The 24,642-nt window shown below is 36.1% G+C and overlaps 1 protein-coding gene across 4 annotated transcripts in view; it reads left to right on the forward strand.

Moving 5' to 3' along the window:
- NCKAP1 (NCK associated protein 1) overlaps nt 1-18,097 on the forward strand; it is a 105,750-nt gene extending 87,653 nt beyond the window's left edge. For all 4 annotated transcript variants that reach the window (XM_070802611.1, XM_070802606.1, XM_070802616.1 and 1 more), the window contains 7 exons: nt 3,345-3,427; nt 3,846-3,926; nt 9,495-9,588; nt 12,122-12,238; nt 12,814-12,923; nt 14,091-14,180; nt 15,168-18,097. In XM_070802611.1, coding sequence (XP_070658712.1) covers nt 3,345-3,427; nt 3,846-3,926; nt 9,495-9,588; nt 12,122-12,238; nt 12,814-12,923; nt 14,091-14,180; nt 15,168-15,284 — 692 coding nt within the window. In that variant the 3' untranslated portion in view covers nt 15,285-18,097. The remainder of the gene's footprint in view (nt 1-3,344; nt 3,428-3,845; nt 3,927-9,494; nt 9,589-12,121; nt 12,239-12,813; nt 12,924-14,090; nt 14,181-15,167) is intronic.
- The last annotated feature ends 6,545 nt before the right edge of the window (nt 18,098-24,642 follow it).

Consider the following 24,642-nt stretch of genomic DNA (forward strand, 5'->3'; position numbering starts at 1 on the left):
TGCTAACCTAGGATTCATTGCATGAAAACCTGAGCCTCCAACTTAAAAATTTTTTTTACATATCTTCCTGATACTGATTCTTTGTTCGAGATATATTGTGAAATAACAGTGAATCTTAAGTGTTTATTAAAGTATGTTTATCCAGTTAACTATTTTAGATCCACTTCAGTTAATTTCATCTGCTTTTTGTCCTTGAACTCAGAGTTATAATTAAAAACTAAAAGTCACACTTCCTATTGATTCAATTTAAAAGCCTTTCCAACTTTAAAGACTTAGTGAAATCCTGAATAAAATACTTTCTATATTTGAGAAAACCAGAGAGTTTATTTTCCCAAATAAAAGATAATCCTGAAGTAAATTAAAGACATGGATAGAGTTTATGTACTTCCCCTTTGATATTTTTCTTTTAAGTGTTTTGCAGCTATATCAAATTTTATAAAACTATAAAATGACTTAGAGAATCACTTTTTTAGGCTAGCTTATCTTGCTTTTAAAAATACAAACTTATTTAATTAAAATTAATATAAAACTAAACTACAGGAACTTCCCTGGTGGTCCAGTGATTTAAGAATCTACCTGCCAATGCAGGGACATGGTTTGATCCCTGGTCTGGGAGGAAGGGCCCACATACCATAGAGCAACTAGGCCCATACACTGCAGCTATTGAGCCAGTGCGCTGGAGCCTGTGAGCCACAACTCCTAAGCCCACACTCTGTAACTTCTGAAGCCCGCATGCCTGGAGCAAGTGCTTCCCAACAAAAGAAACCACGGCAATGAGAAGCCCAAGCACCTCAGCAAAGAGTTGCCACCACTCGTCGCAACTAGATATAAAGTCCATGCACGATAATGAAAACCCAGAGCAGCCAAAAGTAAATAAAAGCAAAAAAACGTCCCACTAAACTACATTTCAGGTTGCCTTTTACAGCAGATCAGCCTTTGCCATAGCTTTAGAGGGAAAGCAGCAAAAGAAGTTTTGGAGGTGATGAAACGTTGTCACTGTGGTGATGATGATAAGTAGATCTACACATGTTAAAAGTTTTTCCTAGAGCTGTACACTGAAAGGAGGAAAAGTCAGGTTTACTCTTGGGAACTTTAGGAAATGAAAATTTTAAAACAAAAAAGATTGACTTGGTAGCATTATACAGAAGAGGAGTGTGAATGAATACTATTATTTAAATCCCTATCTGATCTCTTTTCTTCATTGGTCTACTGTATACTTATATTTTCTAGTATGCTTTACTTTATCCTTATTATTTTTATTTTTCATGTTTCTTTGTTTTTTAAATACTCATTTGACTACCCAACTGGCCTTACTGGCCTGAATTTCATACTAATAAACAACATTCTGACTATATCATCTGGTTAGAGGCAACTAACCCACTGCAGGTCCAATTCATGTTTACTATTACTTTTAACTCTCCTATTTGTTGAAATGAAACAAAATATTTTTTGTGATTTGGAAAAATAAAAGGCCTGCTAAAGAGTGATCTACTTAGGGGATAGAGAAAGCTACTCTTTGAGTTGAACTATTTTCCAGAATACTCTTCTGTCTCTAATCTCGTTTTTACCTTTGTGCTAAATTGATGTACTTTTGTAGCAGTTTGATTTTCATAGTCAGCTAACATATTCTTTTAAATACCCTTAAAAAGAGAAAGCTATGCAATTTATTAAAAGTAGCTCTGGGAAGTTCCCTGATGGTCTAGTGGTTAGGTCCTTTCACCACTGTGGCCCTGGTTCAGTTCTTGGTGGAGGAACTAAGATCTCACGAGCCACACACTGTGGCCCCCCCCACCAAAAAAGCTCTGAATTGGGAGGCAGTCTGCAATTAACTTTTGAGTTTTTCAGAATTTCTGTGTGACTTGAACAAATTTATTTTATTTATTGAAACTAAATTAAACAAGATTTCTTACTGTGAAGTTTCTCAGAACTTTTAATATGTTATTGTGCATATTTAAGAGGAATTTATAGATGCAGTCTTTGCAAACTTTGTTAAATTCTGGGTAACATCCTTTGGGAAGTATATGATTGTATCACACTACTTATTTTCTGATTGCTTGCCTTATTCTCTGTATTCTTTTTTCTGGGTTTCCTGTCCTGTTTTTTTAGACTGGCATGCCCCTTTGTTCTCACTCCTCCTGAATGCCCATAAATTGGATGACATATTCTTAGAGAATCTTTTCTTTTACTCTCTTTCTTTCATCTTTTCTGGATAGTAACAACTTCCTAGTCTCATTTCTTGACTAATTATTTCATTAAACATCCTCTTGTGTTCTGGGTCTTAGGCACTCTGCTGAGTCCTATAGATAAAAAGATTAATAGGACTTTGCTCATGTGGAATTTGTATTTGTGACTTACATTGTTTTGTTAACACTGCTATTTTGATTGTCATCACATTTTGGTTTATTTTATGCTTTTTCATGTGTAGTAATAAAAGATGCTTATGGTAAAGATTTAAACAAACCCCACAGGAGGTAGGAAGTCAAAACAAAATAATTCATTCCTACTGCTCAAAAGTATAACTGCAGTTAACAGTTTCTCTATACATCTGTCTAGCAATTTGTTATATATATACAAATATGTGTGTGTGTATATATGTTTCATATAAATAGGATTCTGTTTTCTTAGTTTTCTTGACAGTGCCTTTAAATTGTTACTTAAGGTCTAGGTTATTGTTCTACTTGTATCTGCTTTCTTATTACATAGTATAGTGCCTTGTGTATGAGGAGTAATTCAATAAATGTTGGCTTTTTAAAAATGAAGGTATTTATCCTTCTAATCCTAATTTCCCTTGATTTTATTTAACCAAGTTTTAATTTTGAATATAATGGTAATAAACTTCAGAATAATGTTCTCTAACCAAAATGTAAATGATCAAATCCATTCATAGTCTTCAGAAACCTGGTCTTATTGCTTATGATCTACATAATTATTTTTTGTTTCTGGACTCGGGACCTCAACATGTAGCATCTCCTAGTTCCAGGGCCATTTGATTTTAAGGATCCACTCTGATCAGCAGCTTTTTCTTTCCCTAGTCTTTCTTCTCCTCCCTCCCACCTCTACGATTACTGTGATAGGATTATACAGGAGGCTACTTACAGGATTATTTCAAGATTCTGATGAACCATCTAAGCCATTTTAAAGAACAGTGTACTCCACTGAAAGTAAACAGTAATTTCCTTAGTTTTAATATCAACTTTCAATACCTTTGCCTTTTTAATCATTTGTTGTAATCAAATTGTTTTTAATTGTGCCTTTTGTCATGGGCTTTTATGACAAAGAGTTTTTCCAAGGTTAAGAAAGAATCCAATTCACTCTCTTCTCTTTTCTCCTTCCTTCACACTTAGCTGTTGACAGTGTCTTGAAGAGGATGACAATAATTGGTGTAATTTTATCCTTCCGATCACTGGCACAGGAAGCACTCAGAGACGTAAGAAGCCATTTTAAGTACATATTCTATAGCCAAATAGTCCTTTTTAATTTCTCAGAAATTAAAAGTAACTTTTACCATTTATAGTTGGCAGTATTATAACTAAAATTCCAGTTTTCATAGTTTATGTGAAATAAAGCATATAGAAATCGTAGTTACTATTTTTTGTTTTGGTGATATAATTCAGGAGATCCAACTTGCCTGGATATTATGCTACTTTTCCAACTTTTTCTTCATTAACGCATTTTCCATTTTGACTATACTCAATTTGCCATCAAATGCATTCCATTAATGGGTACATTAGAAAATCATCTGAAAATAGTAAAATAATTGTTTGAAAGCTGAAAGTAGTTGAGTGGTAACATTTCATAAATTTAGAGATTGCCTTTAAGAAATAATTGCTTGTTTTCCTGCCTAGGTCTTATCCTACCACATTCCTTTTCTTGTCAGTTCAATTGAAGATTTCAAGGATCACATTCCAAGGGAAACTGATATGAAGGTAGTAAAACTTCTATTTGTATTTTACGGTTTCTAAAATGGCATATTTAACTTATATATGAAGTGAAATTTAGTAAATCCTAAGCTATTATAAAGTTTAGAGTAATGTGTTAACATTTTTGCCTTTGAAAATGCGTCTTTGAAAGCTCAGCACCAAAATACTATATAGGCATTTTGAAAGTCGGTCTTCCTTGATCACCTCTAGCAATGTAAAATGGGTTAATATCAGTCACCTTTTTTTTTTTTTCAAAAAACATATGTCATATTTCCTCTTTTATTATATAAATATCAGTTTAACCTTTTACTATAAGAATGTAAATGTTTTAAGAGGATCTTTGTTATTATTTATACAAATTCACAAACAGTACAATTAATTGATTAAGGTCTCTGGGTTTCTTTAACTCCATGGTCTCACATGTTGCTGTGGAGGATTCTAAAAAAATAAAACAAACAAAAAACCCCAACAGAAAAATACACATCCTACTCAGAAGTGATTTTTTTTTTTTAAAGCCACAAGTCCCAACCCCCATCAAAATAAAGAAAGGCGTATAATCCTCTATTTAGAAACAGAATTTTAAAAAACCCACCAACACCTGTTTTATTAACAGAATAGCCATAAGACATGAATTTCAGTCTCCTCCTCTTCACACCAGGGCCCCAGGCCTCTATAAGCCAGCTCCAGCCCCTCTGCTCCCTACAGGAAGCCTCACTGTGACTTTTTCGTGGGGAAGTGTGGAAGAGAGGGAGGGCAGGGCGGACGGAGGCTTTGCATATATAATCATCATTTTCAGGACACAATCTGCATCTCAAGACAGACCCCCCCCCCCAAAAAAAAAACAAAAACCACAGTCCAACTCTCATGTCTCCCACACATTTGTACTATATAAATTAAGTCAAGATTTAGGAGCACGGTTGGGTCTTCAAATGCTTAGAAACAAGGAGAAAAAGAAAAATAAGAGCCAGAAATGTGAAGTGGGAAACACCGGATGGATGGGGTTTGGGAAGAAGCCAAAATGAAAAAGAAATACAAACCCAATGGGCATCTTCCTAGTCCAGGCACACAAGTGTTTCAGTCTCAAAATATCTCTCTTGTAGAACTCCAGGGCTTCAGAGAAAAAAGTAAACTAAAACGAGTTAGCCTGACACACGTGTGTGTGTGTATGTATAATTTATATAATATATATACTCAGTAGAAAAAGATAGACAAGTTGATGTCAAGTTTCTTAAAAAAAAAAACAAAAACAGACAATATGAATGAAATGAGTATGAGTAACAGAGTGCTGTCAGAGGAGCGATGAGGCAAGACTGGGATAGGTTACAAAGTGTAAGAAGGGTGAAAAGGCTATTGTAGTTGGGTTTGCTTTTTTATATTTTGAAATAAAAACCAGATCACAGTATTCAAATGAAAGCTTAAGTGAAGGCACACATTTTCCTGAGCTCCCCAGGGCTGGAGGGATTGCTCACCCCCATCCCAACCCCCACTTCCAGGTGCACAGTAGCTCAGTCCCTCCTCCGGGAGGAGTGGGTGGTTGGCAGACTGTCCAGGAGAGGGGCAGGGGTTGCAGAGGTGGACACACCCCCCCCCCCCCCCACACACACACACACAAGAAGTGGGGAGGGGAAGGGAGCCAGGGGCTTCCGGTCATCGCCCCACCACGTCCGTGGCCGGAGGGCAAACTGGGCAGGCGGGACAGACGGATGCTGCTGGCCTCACCGGACCTTCTCACTGTCCATCATTACCAGAGGCCCAGGTTGATGCTCTCCAGGCCGTTCTTGGTGATGCAGGTCAGTCACCTTTTCCTTAAACTGATAGCTGTTTATACATGGTCATAGTGAAGTGAAGTCACTCAGTCATGTCTGACTCTTTGCCACCCCACGGACTGTAGCCTACCAGGCTCCTCAGTCCGTGGGATTTTCCAGACAAGAGTACTGGAGTAGGTTGCCATTTCCTTTTCCAATACATGGTCATAAGCAGAATGAAAAAACCAATGAAATGAGAGTTGTTGTGTTTTAAATAAAGCTAAGTTCAGCTTTTTAAAATTGATGTTAAAAAGTCTTATAAAAGGATGTTAATTATGGGTTATAATTTTTAAATTAATATCCTGTTTTAAATAGAAAGGTTAGTAACCTTATGAGTCTTCATTTTGAAGATTTATTGGCAGCGAAATACAGCCACTGACTGAATCACAGCAAGTATTTACCAGTGGTTACACATCTAGAACAGGCTTCCCAGGTGGCGCTAGTGTGAAGAATCCACCTAAGAAACGCAGGTTCAGTCCTGGGTTGGGAAGATCCCCTGGACTAGAGCATGACAACCCATTCTAGTATTCTTGCTTGGAGAAGCCTATGGATAGAGAACCCTGGTGGGCTATGGTCTATAGGGTCACAAAGAATTGGACACAACTGAGGGGACTCAGGACGCATGCATGCACACACATCTAGTAAGTGAGCTATTTTATCCATATTTTCTAAATTTTCATGTTTCTTAAAGATTATTATTCTTAAAGATTACTATTTCTTAAAGATTATTATCTTCATGTTTCAGAAAGATTATTTTGTTTTGTGTAGTTTGAAAAGCCTTGACTTTAAAAAGTTATTTCTAAACTTTTTGTCTGGTGTTCAGCTGTTTTCTCAAATTTATTTTTGAGGCTTTTATCACTTGTTCCATCCTTCTCTTGCTCGCCTCACTTTGTTACTTTTCCCCTCTTCTCATCCGGATCCTGTAAGATGACCAAATTTTGCTGTGTACCTTCTCACATTTTCTGATTTGCTCTGTAATTATTCTTCATGAAAATCCTGGCTTTTTATATTTCTGCCTTTTGAAATCTATTTATCTTAAAGCCTGATTCAATTGCCATCTCCTAAGAAATATTCCTGAATCCCCAAGTATTCATTTCTTCCTTTTCTTCCTTTTAGTATTATCAGAGAACTTTTTGTTTGTTCATTGTAAAATTAAATATATTCAACCTTGTATTATAGCTGGGTTTTTACAGTTAAATTTATATTAGATTGTAAAGCTGTTGTAATATCAAAAGCGATCCTGTTTAGGTAGTTTCTGAACTGAAATGTTGAGCAGTCAGAATATCCTTGAGATCCATATGTGATACCAAAAAACACTAGTCATTAGAACTTGCTTTATACGGTTTTAAATTAGTACTTCTTTAAAAATTATTTTAATAAAGAATTTACTGTATTTAGATATACAACATGATTAGGCACTGAACTATGGTAATTTTTAAAGTATGGACATAAACATAAGGTCATTAATTTTGATTCATTTTTTTTTCTCATACCTTTTGGCTTGATCTTGCTCTTACACCTATGTTTCCAAGAAAAATAATAGGTTTAGAATGATTCTATTGGAATTTGTCACTGCAAATACACAAGTTTTGTTTGGCCTGATAGTATAAAGTTATAATCAGCAACACATACACAGTACTAAGTCAGCTGTTCACCGTAGTTCGTTGTACTGTATAGTTCCTTCTTCAGCCAAGTTTTTTAAATTCTCTAGAGGTTCATAACATTGTACAGGAGACAGAGATCAAGACCATCCCCATGGAAAAGAAATGCAAAAAAGTAAAATGGCTGTCTGAGGAGGCCTTACAAATAGCTGTGAAAAGAAGAGAAGCAAAAAGCAAAGGAGAAAAGGAAAGATACAAGCATCTGAATGCAGAGTTCCAAAGAATAGCAAGGAGAGATAAGAAAGCCTTCCTCAGCAATCAATGCAAAGAAATAGAGGAAAACAACAGAATGGGAAAGACTAGAGATCTCTTCAAGAAAATTAGAGATACCAAGGGAACATTTCATGCAAAGATGGGCTCAATAAAGGACAGAAATGGTAGGGACTTAACAGAAGCTGGAGATATTAAGAAGAGGTGGCAAGAATACACAGGAGAACTGTACAAAAAAGATCTTCATGACCAAGATAATCACGATGGTGTGATCACTCAGCTAGAGCCAGACATCCTGGAATGTGAAGTCAAGTGGGCCTTAGAAAGCATCACTATGAACAAAGCTAGTGGAGGTGATTGAATTCCAGTTGAACTATTTCAAATCCTGGAAGATGATGCTGTGAAAGTGCTGCACTCAATATGCCAGCAAATTTGGAAAACTCAGCAGTGGCCACAGGACTGGAAAAGGTCAATTTTCATTCCAATCCCAAAGAAAGGCAATGCCAAAGAACGCTCAAACTACCACACCATTGCACTCATCTCACACGCTAGTAAAGTAATTCTCCAAGCCAGGCTTCAGCAGTATGTGAACCGTGAACTTCCAGATGTTCAAGCTGGTTTTAGAAAAGGCAGAGGAACCAGAGATCAAATTGCCAACATCTGCTGGATTATGGAAAAAGGAAGAGAGTTCCAGAAAAACATCTATTTCCGCTTTATTGACTATGCCAAAGCCTTTGACTGTGTGGATCACAATAAACTGTGGAAAATTCTGAAAGAGATGGGAATACCAGACCACCTGACCTGCCTCTTGAGAAACCTGTATGCAGGTCAGGAAGCAACAGTTAGAACTGGACATGGAACAACAGACTGGTTCCAAATAGGAAAAGGAGTACGTCAAGGCTGTATATTGTCACCCTGCTTATTTAACTTCTATGCAGAGTACATCATGAGAAACACTGGGCTGGAAGAAGCACAAGCTGGAATCAAGATTGCCAGAAGAAATATCGATAACCTCAGATATGCAGATGACACCACCCTTATGGCAGAAAGTGAAGAGGAACTAACGCGCCTCTTGATGAAAGTGAAAGAGGAGAGTGAAAAAGTTGGCCTAAAGCTCAACATTCAGAAAAGAAAGATCATGGCATCTGGTCCCATCACTTCATGGGAAATAGATGGGGAAGCAATGTCAGAGTTTATTTTGGGGGGCTCCAAAATCACTACAGATGGTGTTTGCAGCCATGAAATTGAAAGACGCTTGCTCCTTGGAAGGAAGGTTATGACCAACCTAGATAGCATATTCAAAAGCAGAAACATTACTTTGCCAACAAAGATCCAGTCAAGGCTATGGTTTTTCCAGTGGTCATGTATGGATGTGAGAGTTGGACTGTGAAGAAAGCTGAGTGTCAAAGAATTGATGCTTTTGAACTGTGGTGTTGGAGAAGACTCTTGAGAGTCCCTTGGACTGCAAGGAGATCCAACCAGTCTATTCTAAAGCAGATCAGTCCTGGGTGTTCATTGAAAGGACTGATGCTAAATCTGAAACTCCAATACTTTGGCCACCTCATGTGAAGAGTTGACTCACTGGAAAAGACTCATGCTGGGAGGGATTGGGGTCAGGAGGAGAAGGAGACGACAGAGGATGAGATGGCTGGATGGCATCACTGACTCGATGGACATGAGTTTGAGTGAACTCTGGGAGTTGGTGATGGACATGGAGGCCTGGCGTGCTGGGAGTCATGGGATAGCAAAGAGCTGGACATGACTGAGCGACGGAACTGACTGAATTGAGTGTTCTTATAGGCAACTCGAATTTAAACATTCTGTATTTTTTCTTACTAAAGTGAGATTTCTCAGAAATTTGTTGGTATGTTTCTTACTCTAGTTTTTATATTTTTTAGGTTGCAATGAATGTGTATGAATTATCATCAGCTGCTGGATTGCCTTGTGAGATTGATCCTGCCTTGGTGGTAGCTCTTTCCTCACAAAAATCAGGTAAAATACATTAGTAATTATGTAGTGGTCTTATTAAATAACCTGGGCAACACAAATATAGATGTAATACTTATCTGTTCAAGTGTCTGCTTTATATCAGTGAGTTTTTTTGTGTATTTTTTTGGTAGTTGGAATATATCAGTGCAGAAAATACCAAGATCCTTGTCTACTGGAGCTTATGTTATAGCACCGTCATCACAGAGATTAGATATTTAAGTATTAAGACTGGATAAGGTTATTAAGCCTATTTAGTATGCAGAGGTGAAGAGGATCAGAGTCTGAGTCCTGGGCCATCTTCATGTTTAAGAGTTCAGGGAGAAGAGGAGGAACTACCAAAAGAAAAACTGAGAAGGAAGGGCGTGTGAAGGAGAAGACAAACCAGGAAAGAATCACTTCCATTTGAGTGGAAAGGAAATGGCCAGCTGTGTAGAATTAATAGGTGTGACAAGAGCAGTGTCAGTGGAGTCCTAAAGGCAAAAAGTTCACTAAAGAGGGCTGAAGAGAAAATAGGAGAAAAGAAATTAGAAATAATGAGTATAAAACAACTCTCTTGCAGAGTTTTACTGTATAAAGGGGAGCAAAGAAATAAAACTGTAGTAGCTAGAGGCAAGAGTAAAATCAAGGGAAGGATATTTTTCAGATGGGAAAATAAGTGTCTGCTGATGGAAATCATCTAATAGAAACATTGTTGTCTAGAAAAGGGTGTCTTGGGAGTTCCCTGACAGTCCAGTGGTTAGGAACTAAGATCCTACAAGCTGTGGCATAGCCAAAAAAAGAAACCGTAATATGTAAATTTTTTAAATGTATAAAAAATATGAAAGTATATCCTATTTTAATTGGACTAGAGCTACTTACCATAGAAAGTCTGTGCATTATTATGTAAATATTTAAAATATTTTAAGATCAGCCCTTTAAAATGTCTTACTCAGAATTCTAGTTTTTTCCACAAAGTAAAATGTTTCATCTGTTTCTGGTACTAAAATGCCTTCCCCTACTTCCTTGGATGTAACATGGTGTTTGACTAAGTTCATCAGTTCTTTTTTGATTTGACATTAGTTTTGTTTCATCACTTACGCAATATGTTAATTATAGTCACATGGATAATTATTGAGACTAGCTTGATTTACCAGGGCTGTATTTTTTATAATCATCCAGGTTTAAAAAAATTTTTATTAAAGTGTATATAATTGATTTACGGTGTTGTGCCAGTCTGCTGTACAGCAAGCTGACTCAGTTATACACATAAATATTCTTTTCCATTGTGATTCATCACAGGATATTGAATATAATTCCCTGTGCTATGGTAAGACCTTGTTGTTTGAAAGTGAAAGTGTTAGTTGCTCAGTCATGTCTGATTTTTCGAGACCCCATGAACTGTATGTAGCCTGTCAGGCTCCTCTGTCCATGGAATTCTCCAGCAAGAATACTGGAGTGGGTTGCCATTTCCTTCTCCAGGGGATCTTCCTGACCCCAGGATCGAACCTGGGTTTCTTGCATTGCAGGCAGATTCTTTACCATTGAGCCACGAGGGAAGCCCATCCCATGTTTTAGATTCCACATATATTATATGGTATATATTCCACATGATATCATATGATGTTTGTCTTTCTCTTTCTGACTTCCTTCATTTAGTATGATAATTTCTAGTTGCATCCATGTTGCTGCAATTGGCATTGTTTTGTTCTTTTTTATGGCTGAGTAGTATTCCCTTCATCTATTGATGGATATCTTTATCCACTCATCTGTTGATGGACATTTGGATCGATATCATGTTTTGGCTATTGTGAATAGTCATAATCAGCTAGATTTTTCAAATATATTCTGACTCTTGTCTTATGTTAAATTCTTAATTATATATAGTTAGTGGAGTGACTCTCAGGTGCCAGATAAGTGAAGTACCTGGATAACACACAGATTTTAGTATATGGATACAATAAATGTTTTAGATAAATTATTTTACAATAAATAATTAAAACGTTAGGACAGTGTTACTTATATTCATGTATGACTGGTTCCTCCTGTCTTCTAAAATGAAGAAGTTAGAAATCCAGTTTTTTTTACACATTTATATCTTTTTAATAGTAAATATCAGATCACATGTATATCTTTTAGGAAAAAAATGAAGTTTTTTGGATGATTTGGCACAGTAAGTTAGGAGATAAATTTTCTATACTGAAACATAGAGTTTTCCTATTAAATAATTTATTATTAGTTATCAAGTAGAAGATTTTAGGATTCCAGTTATTCTAAATATATTTTTAGTCCTGTAACCTTACAATTTAAAAAAGAAAAAGGAAATTTTGCCTTACTGTTTTTTTAGATGTCCTTGAAATATGCTTAACAGCTTGATAATGGCTGATACTATTGTGTATTATTTCTATGCATTCTATATTTCTTGTAACAAAATCATAATCAGCTCTATAGAGAGTAAAATACATAAAAATTAAAATGTGCTTTTTCTGATTTAGATCATCAACTCTTAACTAATCTTGAAAGAAATACCTTGATGTTATTTGTAATTTTTCTGCCTTAGAAAACATAAGTCCAGAAGAAGAATATAAAATTGCCTGCCTCCTCATGGTGTTTGTGGCCGTTTCTTTGCCCACACTGGCCAGTAATGTGATGTCTCAGTATAGCCCTGCTATAGAAGGTAATAGTAGTTTGTTTTGTCATTGGGAGAGTTATGAGTTTTGATATAGTAGGTACTTTTCAAGTAATTGTGCATTTTTTTTAACACAATAAGAAGTGGATTAAGTTTTGCTACTTACTAGATGTGTGATCTTAAAAGACTGAATTTTTCTTTTTCTAAGCCCAGTTTCACATACACATATGAAGTGTATACATGTGAGCCTATGGGTGCCTGCATGTGTATGTGGCAGGGGATAGTGAAGGGACTATCCAACTCTTAGGATTATTTTAAGGATTGAATGGGGAAATGTTCTTAAAGCAGCTAAGCACTTAATAAGTTTCCAAAACAGTGTAAAACTGATGTATGGTTTCTTTTAGGGGTTTTTGAAAATGTGCCTGTTTAATACAGCAATGGTTGTTGCTCTCTTCTACACTGTTTTTAAAAGCACTAGTTCTCATGAAAGTGAAGAGAGGGCAAGGCAGGTTATGCTCCAACTGTTTTTAATCATGCCACTATTTATGTAGATTATAAAGTCATTAGAGATTTGATATTTTGGAGTCACACAGAAACCACAAACCCTATATGCACTTTCTCAGGGCACTGCAACAACATACATTGCTTGGCCAAAGCCATCAACCAGATCGCTGCAGCTTTGTTTACAATTCACAAAGGAAGCATTGAAGATCGGCTTAAAGAATTTTTGGCGGTATGTATAATCAAGCAAAATTCATGACTTTTTTTTTTTTTTATAGAGAAAATTAAAAATCACAACTTTGGGGTGTAACAAAGTAAATTCTCTTTATTTATTTTTGGAAGAAGAAACAGGTAAAAATAGGGTATTAAAATCAAGGAGCAGTTAGCTTAGCATTTTTCCCCTTTGGCTTAGCAGTCTCTTGTTTCTAGAGCTCTGCAATATGACTTTTTTTTCTGAGCTGATGTTTGGACTGCTCTAGAATTTTGCCTAGTGTTTGAAAGAGAACAAAACAAAACAAAGAAAGATAGAGGCAAAGGATGAATGTTCCCTTTAAAAGGATATATTTTATTTATTTCCATTTATTTGGAGAAGGTCTGTGAATGGAGACAAACTCTAAGAATACTACTCACTGCCAAAAGAAAGTAGTAATGCTGACTCTAGCCTCATGAAGTATTGCTCTTAGTTTCTGTGGTAGTGTAGCTCTTTCTTTCCTGTATCAGCATACCTTTTCATATTTTACTTAAAAGACGCACTTATGATATAAGAGCACTAGAATATTTGCATCTTTTCAAGTTACAAATCCTGTTAGCTTTTAAAAATTCTTTTTTTAATTTTTAAAGCAAATGTAGTACTAATTGGAGAATAAAATAACATCTATTTCAAAGAAAACAGTATTAAGAGTTAAAATTTTTCTTTTTCATTTTATTTCCTTCATTCAAGACCTAATGTCAATCTCACTGTAGTAGTATTAACTCAAACTCAGTGTGAAATTTTCTTATTTAGAAATTAAGAAATACAGTTAATACAGATGTTGGGAAGAGAAAAAGGAATTTAAATTGTTGTGGTTATTTTTTTTTTAACTTGTTCTAAAAAAAAATCAGTTTTAAAGACCAGTAAAAATATTTGATTAACCAAATATTTATTATTCCAATAATTATTATTGGAAATCATTCTAATAATTTTTCAGTATCATTTATTATCTTTGTGTCTGTTTATACCTTAATAGCTCTTAAATTGTTGCTTGAAAGTATGGAACCTAAGCTCACCTTGTTATTGAAATGTGTTGCAAGTTGAAGCGTACTGAAGATAAATATACTGTGAAAGTTTTCACTATAAATATATAGTGAAAGTTTTATTTTAAAAAAACTTATTTACTTAAAATGTATGTATACTTTTAAGCTTGCATCCTCCAGTCTACTGAAAATTGGCCAGGAGACAGATAAAACAACTACACGAAATAGAGAATCTGTTTATTTACTGCTAGATATGGTAAGTCTTATTTTAATTTTTGTTAATCACAAAAAGGTTCCAGTCACTCCTGATAGTATTTTCTTGGTATTTTAGTCATTAAATAGTAATAAGAGTTGATGTACTTTTTTGACAATTTATAGTCACTCCACCCAAGCCACACACTTTCTAATAATCGCTGAAAAGACTGCCATGTGGTAAGGATCTCAGAAAACAACAGAATGAATCACCATTACCTGTAGAGTGTTCTTTTATAAATAGTTTTTCAACCTATTGGGAAACACTCAGGCTTTATATTTTCCAAGTCTTCCTAGTTTCATCTCTTCCTAGTTTTCTGAATGTTCTATTTTCTGACTCCATGTCACCCATCTAATAACATTTCTTACAACCTTCTGTGCCTAGTCAGTTCCTTCTCTTTACTGCCATGAAGCCAGCTGTGCTTGTTTCTGTAGTGTGATTGTTTCCTCACTTAGAATACTTTCCTTTATCTGCAGAGGTCTGTGTCTAGCTTAACAGTGGTTCCACAGCAGCCTAATAATGATTCCACGTACTTGTAGCTCAGATCCCTTTTTTAGATAGACTTTGATTACTTTAGCCTACATTGATTTTTCTTGTCTTTTGAAAACTCTAGAATTTAACAGCTTTCCACTTAATCATAGATGGTCTGAGGTTTGATTTGGCTTTTTAGCTTAGTGTTGTGTTACCAATTAGACTTGATGATATGGACCATATTTTAAATAAATGGTATATTGTTGAGGGCAATACAAGTGCTTGGTATTTCCTGTTGATTAACTGATTTAATTGAGAAGTAGTGATTTAAAATGTTTTAATGCATGCACTATGGCACATTTACATTTCAGATTTTAAAGTAAAAGTAAAGTACTTTAAAAGTAAAAGTAAAAATTTATGTGTTCCCAGTAAGAGCAATATAAAATTATTCCTTACTCATTGTCAGTAAATGTTTCCATTATAAATAACTTGAATTAATACATTTTTGGAATTTTTCAGATTGTGCAGGAATCCCCATTCCTGACAATGGATCTTTTGGAATCTTGTTTTCCCTATGTCTTGCTGAGAAATGCATACCATGCTGTCTACAAGCAAAGTGTTACATCCTCTGCATAAAATAACTACTTATTGAAGACAAGCACGCATTTTTGTTGCCTCTGTTTTATCTGTAAACTGTGGAACTGTTTGACCTTAAGACCTGAAAAACAGTTTTGTGGATTATAAATTTATTTCATATGGTTGTATTTTCTGATCATCAATTTCTTAATATGGTTGTACTTCAGTATACTTGGTTGATTTAGGTCGCACATTTACGAAATTCATTGAAATTATTCCAATAATTTTAGAATATCATTTGTTTGAAAAACATACATTCTCTATGTTTTTGATATTTGATAATGAAAAAAAACCTTTGCTTGTTTATTTCTGAAAAATAATTGTATTTAGTGATTATTTTAGATAGTGATATTATAGCATTCATCGTGTGTAAATTATTTCATATAGGGAAGAGTTCGACCTGTACCTATTATGGTTCTTATTGAAAACAAAACTGGATGTGCATTTCTGTGATGTTATGAATACATTTCTACTTTATTTTGAAACATTTGCCAAACTAATTACTATAACACTGTATAACATTAAAAGTGTTCATGGACTGCTTAGCATTAGAAGCAGACTGTGTCCCCAAATTCTAAAACAGCAGCAAATGATGTTGCTTGTATAAAGCCTAATAATAATTTTTAGACTAATTTCCACAGTGCCCTGTTGGCGTTAGCACTACCATTGTACCCTGCTGTATAATAAACAATCTTAGACATTTATCAACTGTTGATACAAATGTTAGTCCCTAACCACTTTTTATATGTTTTAAATTTTTGAAATTCAAGTGTACCTGCCGTAACAAAATAAACACTAGACTATCACATTTTGAATGATTTCTTTTTGGGATCCTCAGAAATTTATTCAGTAAAATGGAAGTTTTTTTGTTTAAACTTAGTTTAAAATAAACTTTAGTTTATTTTAGGTATATCTAAGTAGCACATTGATACTAGGTCACCTATTATAAGATTTGCTTAAATGTTTTGAAACATATTCCACTAGAAAAAATATTAAAATTAGAAAATAAAGTTGCATAACATTTTTTAAAAGTTAAGCGCTAAAAGGAAACTTGTGTGCCATTAGCTTGCTAATTTTTATCAGTAAGAAAATGGACAGATTTATTTGAAAGATTAGGGGAAAAACACGGAATGATCACAGAACTAATGAAAATGTTGAGAACTGCTATATCAGTCAGTAATGAATGAGAAACACATAAAGAGACTATTGCTTGGCAGCTGGCATGGAAGGCAGAGCACCTCATTTAATTTGAAAACTAAGTGGATGTTTTGCTCTCTGACTAGCATTGTAAAGACTTTTTCTCATGAGCTGTGTATCTGGATATCATAGAGCTTCTGTTGTTCACAGCTTCTTATATATACACTGGTAACTTGTGTTAAGATAAAAGAAAGCTACTGTGAACTTAGTTATAATTTTTTTGTAGTTCAGATACTGGAATGAAATTGAAGTGCCACAAGACTATATTTCTATTTTGTGTATGGTTTCTCCAGTTTATATTTAAAGCAGGGAATAGTTGTCACTATCTGTTGAAAATTTCCAGTGGTCAGGAATTTTTTAATGACATAGTTTTAGATTTGAAATAACCTAAATACACAGTGAACAGTTGAAAGTAAGATTAAATGCTGTTTGCTCTGAAATACTAGGATCCTAGAGCGGTAATAACTTGTCAGTAGTAATATCCTCGAAGGTAAAGCAGGCATTTTGAATATATACACTTCCATTGGGGTAGTATGTGGAAGGGTGAAGACATTATTTACCCCTCTTCAGGTGAAGAGAAAAGTCACTCTTTCATAGTCCTGTCAAGTTTATCTTGCCCCAGTTTTTTTCTCATATTCCTAAACTGACTGACTAACTGGTGTACTACGGGATTGTTCTTTGCAGAGAGTCTTTCTACTCCTCCCCCCAAACAAATTTTTAAATAAAGTTAAAAGTAGATTGACAACTCCTATTTTTAACATCTTGTTTGTCTTAACTTTTCTCATTTTCTTCTGAATTTATACTGCAACATACTGTTTTTGTTGTTTTCTCTACAGTAATGTAATCATAACATATATACTTGCCTGTAATCTATTTATTTCACTCAAGTAGAAAAAGTCTGCTATTTGATATTCTTTTTAATGCCTCCTTGTATACCATAACTAGTTTAAAAGTTTCTTTTGGATGAACATTTAGGCAGATTTCTTCTTGTTCATTACAGGCATACCTTGGAGATATTGTTGATTCAGTTCCAGGCCTCTGTAGTAAAGTGGGTATCACAATAAAACGAGTCACATGAATTTTTTTATTTTCCAGTGCATATAAAAGTTATGTTTACACTACACTGTAGTGTGTTAACTGTGAAATAATAGTATGTCTAAAAAAACACATACATTAATTTAAAATGTTTCATTGTTAAAATCATGCTAGCCATCATCTGATAACGCAGAGTTACTACCAACATTCAATTTATAAAAAATGCAGTATCCGCGAAGTGCAATAAAGGAAAGCGCAATAAAAGGAAGTATTCCTGTATTATAAATAATATCTTGGTGAACTTGGGCTTTTATCTCCTTAAAAATAGCATAATTTCTTACAAGTAAAATTGCTTGGTGGAAGGGTGTATACATTTTAAACATATTAAATTTCCCTCCAATGAGATTATATCAGTTTTACTCTTACAGTTGTGTATTTGAGTACAATTTCCTCCTGTGGTAAACTGTTGATATATACCAATTTTACTGTTGTTGATGCATCTTTGCCTCTTTAAAAGATGAAACATAAATGTTTTAATTTGCATATCTTTGCTTATTAGTAAAGTGGAATATCTTTTTTAAGTTTGTTGTTTTTATTTAATGGATTACTCATTTTCAAGTGGAATGGTCCAAAGATTTTTTAAAAATGCTAATGGGACACGTTTGCGTGTTATTTATGTGCATGTATTTAGAATTGAAAACACCCCCCCAAACAATATTAAGTATAGTGATATGACTATTAAAATATAGTGCATAATAATTAATGTTAGTATACAACTACTCTGATTACTGAATTTTAATTGACCTTTAGGAGTATAAAGCATTATTTTCAAATCCGAACAACATTGCTATAAAAGGGTATATACCTGTTAAAGAATGAAGGGACTTCCCTGGTGGTCCAGTGGTTAAGACTCCAGGCTGCAATGCAGGAGGCCTGGGATTCAAACCCTGGTCAGAGAACTAGATCCCACGTGACGCAACTACCATACGCTGCAGTGAAGATTGAAGATCAGACCTGGCACAGCCAAATAAATAAAAATAAATTTTAAAAAATGAAAATATATCCAATTTAAGTATATGAACTACAGAGTAGATTGAAATTATGCTAGGACACTAATTCCTTAATTCTAAATTTAAACTGTTAAACAGGTGCATTTTAAGTTACGCAGTAAGCTAATTCCAAAAGGTACTCTATATGTAGGAAACTATCTAAAAATTTTAACCTCATTTCTCAGATATGTCATTTTGAAAACTTTATGTTCTCAAGTAAAAACATCTACCAATCAATGACTGATTCATGTCAATGTATGGCAAAAACCACTGCAATATTGTAAAGTAATTAGCCTCCAATTAAAATAAATTAAAAAAAAATTACCAGTCAAAAGGTGAAAAGCTGTAAGGCTTTCCTTGCCTTTCATACTGATAGCCTGGTATACATACTTTAAAGAAAAAACACTTTCCCCCTAAATTGATATAATTAATACTGACCTTTCAAATTACCAACAAAATAGCCAATTAAATCACATCCTGTAAAGTTAACTTGTAAAGCTCTTTATATTTTAATGTGCTTGCTAAATTTGTGTTTCTATCATTCATTCCAGCACAGACTTCATTTTTTGGAAAGTTCCCTTTTTACGGAATACTTTGGAACCTAGGTAAAGTGGCCATTTTGTTATTAAATATTCAGAGGAAATAGAAATCTACATCATATATTAAATGTAATTAAGAAAGGAAATCACTCCTTAGCTGTCATTAATCCATCTTCTCTTTATTTACTGTAATTACTATTTTTTAGATAGAGCTAATGCAGGATTTCTGAGCACAAAGTGTCCTCTATTCAGTCGGTTTGAGAGCACATGTCTGAACTGTTGACGATGAAAGAGATTACCCCTGCCTTCCAGGACCTTAGAGTGAACTTTGTACCGGTTTAAGTCATAATTTAATCAACTGTTTGTTCTATTGTGCTAGTGTCGCCAGTTTCTTAAACCACTGCCTCCCCCACCCCAAATAGCAAAATAGTAGATTCTCACTACCATAGGACTAGGGCTCTGGTGTTTATTCAGGAGAAAAAACAGTTGGGAACTTAGAGTTAAGGGAAGATTGAGTCCAGAAAATTAAGTCAGAACCTGGCTTTATGGGTTGTAATTGGCAGAGTGCTATGGTGATAGTTGTGAGAGTCTGATGCAGTTGAGTAAGTATTGGCTGATGCTGTGCTTGGTGTGCTTAGTCGCTCAGTCATGTCTGACTCTACGGCCCCATGGACTGTAGCCCACCAGGCTCCTCTGTCCATGGGGATTCTCCAAGCAAGAATACTGGAGTGGATTGCCGTGCCCTCCTCTAGGCGATGTTCCCAACTCAGGGATCAAACCAGGCTCTCCTCATTGCGGGTTGGATTCTTTACCATCTGAACCACCAGAGAAGCCCAAGAATCCTGGAGTGGGTAGCCTATCCCTTCTCCACGGAGTCTTCTCGACCCAGGAATCGAACCAAGGTCTCCTGCGTTGCAGGCGGATTCTTTACCAGCTGCACTACCAGGGAAGCCCAGGTATTGGCCAGATGAGATCAGTGTAGTTTAAAGTAGCAATCCCTTACCAAGCCTGTGTTTCCTCAGTTATTACAACAGTGAAAACTGAAAGTGTTAGTTGCTCAGTCATGTCTGACTCTTTGTGACTCAATGAAAGAGGGGCTTGAGGGGCTTGGCGGGCCTGGGTTGCAGAAAGTTGGATGTGACTGAGCAACTAACACTTTTCACATTAAAACAGTACCTTAGAGTTAAAATAAGGTGTTCCTTCCTTTCTGTTAGACTCCTATTCCTTTTGTTTATTCAACTTATCTCTTAATTTTCCCTTCCTTTTCTTTACAAGAGGTAACCATGGAACTTGACACACAGGCTTCCCATGACTTCCATCCTGGATTCTCCAGTTAGTCATTGGCAGTCTTCCTAATCATTTTCTTCTTTTCTGCTAATTAATTCATTCAGCAAATATATATTGATTCTTGGGTATAATAGCAAAATAAAGAAGTTTCCACTTTACACTTAAGTTCTCATCTTAACGATGATGGACAGAAAAGGAGGAAACTTCTGATGGTGATAGGGAAATATACGGGATGATGGGCTGAGGAATCAAAGAGCTGCTTGGGGGCACCACTTTGGAAAGTGTCATCTGGGAAGGCCTCTATAAGACCTGAAGGATGAAAAGAAACCAGAAATGGACGGAACAGTGAAGGTAAAGCCCCAGAAGGCAAAAACAAACTTGGCATACATGAGAAGTAGAAGTATACAAATTAGTATTTCATAAGGAGAGCTTGACAGAGCCTAATTTGGCTAGCTAGAGCTTTTCCTTTCTCTGGTCTGCCTGTCTTGCTTTGTTCTTTGATTGTATATTAAGAGTTTACAGATCCAATCAAGACAAGTAGGTTATAAAGAAGGAAATGAACTGAACTTACAAATGCTGTGTCATTGATACGAGAATGATAAAGTCTATTATATACCATCAGGTTTTCTAAGCCAGGCTCAAGTTCTATCAGACAGTGAACCATAATCTGCTAGTTAATGTGCATGAAATCATGTACACCTTTCTATTACAATGACTTGCCTCTGGGAGACTTCACCTGTGTTATTTGTAAAGACTTGTGAATGAATAATCCTTAAAGTAGTGTAACTCATGTATGTTCTTCATCCCTTTTTTATAGTCACTTGAGCATGAACCATCATTTCATTTGTTGTCTTGCCCTGAATTTCAAAACAGACACCTTGCTTTCTTTTTTCTAAAGGTACACTAGGACCTCTTTCTCCCTCTTTGGGGAAAAGAATCAGTTTGAAATCTTAAATGTTTTAATCTTTAGTGAGAAATGATTTTTGAGTTATTTGGTCCTATTGAAAAATATTTATTGACTTATTTATATGAAGAGTTCAAAAGCATCAATTCTTCAGCACTCAGCTTTTTTCACAGTCCAACTCTCACACCCATACATAACCACTGGAAAAACCATGGCCTTGACTAGACGGACCTTTGTTGGCAAAGTAATGTCTCTGCTTTTGAATATGCTATCTAGGTTGGTCATAACTTTCCTTCCAAGGAGTAAGCATATTTTAATTTCATGGCTGCAATCACCATCTGCAGTGATTTTGGAGCACCCCCCCAAAAAAAGTCTGACACTGTTTCCACTGTTTCCCCATCTATTTCCTATGAAGTGATGGGACCAGATGCCATGATCTTCATTTTCTGAATGTTGAGCTTTAAGCCAAATTTTTCACTCTCCTCTTTCACGTTCATCAAGAGGCTTTTTAGTTCCTCTTCACTTTCTGCCATAAGGGTGGTGTCATCTGCATATCCGAGGTTATTGATATTTCTCCTGGCAATCTTGATTCCAGCTTGTGCTTCTTCCAGCCCAGCGTTTCTCATGATGTACTCTGCATATAAGTTAAATAAGCAGGGTGACATTATACAGCCTCCTTTTCCTATTTGCAACCTGTCTGTTGTTCCATGTCCACTTCTAACTGTTGCTTCCTGACCTGCATACAGGTTTCTCAAGAGGCAGGTCAGGTGGTCTGGTATTCCCATCTCTTTCAGAATTTTCCACAGTTTATTGTGATCACACAGTCAAAGGCTTTGGCATAGTCAATAAAGCAGAATTAGATGTTTTTCTGGAACTCTCTTCCTTTTTCCATAATCCAGCGGATGTTGGCAATTTGATCTCTGGTCCTCTGCCTTTTCTAAATCCAGCTTGAACATCCGGAAGTTCACGGTTCACGTATTGCTAAAGCCTGGCTTGGAGAATTTTGAGCATTACTTTACTAGCGTGTGAGATGAGTGCAATTGTGCAGTAGTTTGAGCATTCTTTGGCATTGCCTTTCTTTGGGATTGGAATGAAAAACTGACCTTTTCGAGTCCTGTGGCCACTGCTGAGTTTTCCAAATTTGCTGGCATATAGAGTGTAGCACTTTCACAGCATCATCTTCAGGATTTGAAATAGTTCAACTGGAATTCAGTCACTTCTACTAGCTTTGTTCATAGTGATGCTTTCTAAGGCCCTCTTGACTTCACATTCCAGGATGTCTGGCTCTAGCTGAGTGATCATACCATCATGATTATCTGGGGCGTGAAGATCTTTTTTGTACAGTTCTCTTGTGTATTCTTGCCACCTCTTCTTAATATCTTCTGCTTCTGTTAGGTCCATACCATTACTGTCCTTTATCGAGCCCATCTTTGCATGAACTGTTCCCTTGGTATCTCTGATTTTCTTGAAGAGATCTCTAGTCTTTCCCATTCTGTTGTTTTCCTCTATTTCTTTGCATTGATCGCTGAGGAAGGCTTTCTTATCACTCCTTGCTATTCTTTGGAACTCTGCATTCAGATGCTTATATCTTTCCTTTTCTCCTTTGCTTTTTGCTTCTCTTCTTTTCACAGCTATTTGTAAGGCCTCCTCAGATGGCCATTTTGCTTTTTTGCATTTCTTTTCCATGGGGATGGTCTTGATCCCTGTCTCCTGTACAGTGTCACTAACCTCCGTCATAGTTCATCAGGCACTCTATCAGATCTAGTCCTTTAAATCTATTTCTCACTTCCACTGTATAATCATAAGGAATTTGATTTAGGTCATACCTGAATGGTCTAGTGGTTTTCCGTACTTCGTTCAATTTAAGTCTGAATTTGGCAAAGAGGAGTTCATGATCTGAGCCACAGTCAGCTCCCGGTCTTGTTTTTGCTGACTGTACCAGACCACCTGACCTGCCTCTTGAGAAATCTGTATGCAGATAAGGAAGGAACAGTTAGAACTGGACATGGAACGACAGGCTGGTTCCAAATAGGAAAAGGAGTATGTCAAGGCTGTATATTGTCAGCCTGCTTATTTGACTTCTATGCAGAGTACATAATGAGAAACGCTGGACTGGAAGAAACACTAGCTGGAATCAAGATTTCCGGGAGAAATATCAATAACCTCTGATACGCAGATGACACCACCCTTATGGCAGAAAGTGAACAGGAACTAAAAACCCTCTTGATGAACGTGAAAGTGGAGAGTGAAAAAGTTGGCTTAAAGCCCAACACTCAGAAAATGAAGATCATGGCATCTGGTCCCATCACTTCATGGGAAATAGATGGGGAAAGAGTGTCAGACTTTATTTTGGGGGGGCTCCAAAATCACTGCAGATGGTGATTGCAGCCATGAAATTAAAATATGCTTACTCCTTGGAAGGAAAGTTATGACCAACCTAGATAGCATATTCAAAAGCAGAAACATTACTTTGCCAACAAAGGTCCGTTTAGTCAAGGCTATGGTTTTTCCAGTAGTCATGTATGGATGTGAGAGTTGAACTGTGAACAAAGCTGAGTGCCGAAGAAATGATGCTTTTGAACTGTGGTGTTGGAGAAGACTCTTGAGAGTCCCTTGGATTGCAAGGAGATCCAACCAGTCCATTTTAAAGGAGATCAGCCCTGGGATTTCTTTGGAAGGAATTATGCTAGAGCTGAGACTCCAGTACTTGGGCCACCTCATGTGAAGAGTTGACTCATTGGAAAAGACTCTGATGCTGGGAGGGATTAGGGGCAGGAGGAGAAGGGGACATCAGAGGATGAGATGGCTGGATGGCATGCATCACTGACTCGATGCACGTGAGTCTGAGTGAACTCCGGGAGTTGGTGATGGACAGGGAGGCCTGGCATGCTGTGATTCATGGGGTCACAAAGAGTCGGACACAACTGAGCTACTGAACTGAACTGAACTGATAGAGCTTCTCCATCTTTGGCTGCAAAGAATATAATCCATCTGATTTCGGTGTTGACCATCTGGTGATGTCCATGTGGAGAGTCTTCTCTTGTGTTGTTGGAAGAGGGTGTTTGCTATGACCAGTGCATTTTCTTGGCAAAATTCTATTAGACTTTGCCCTGCTTCATCCCATATTCCAAGGGCAAATTTGCCTCTTACCCAGGTGTGTCTTGACTTCCTACTTTTGCATTCCAGTCCCCTATAATGAAAAGGACATCTTTTTTGGGTCTTAGTTCTAAAAGGTCTTGTAGGTCTTCATAGAACCGTTCAACTTCAGCTTCTTCAGCATTGCTGGTTGGGACATAGACTTGGATTACTGTGATATTGAGTGGTTTGCCTTGGAAACGAACAGAGAT

The sequence above is a fragment of the Bos indicus genome, chromosome 2 (assembly GCF_029378745.1).
Source record: "Bos indicus isolate NIAB-ARS_2022 breed Sahiwal x Tharparkar chromosome 2, NIAB-ARS_B.indTharparkar_mat_pri_1.0, whole genome shotgun sequence".
Classification (NCBI taxonomy): domain Eukaryota; kingdom Metazoa; phylum Chordata; class Mammalia; order Artiodactyla; family Bovidae; genus Bos; species Bos indicus.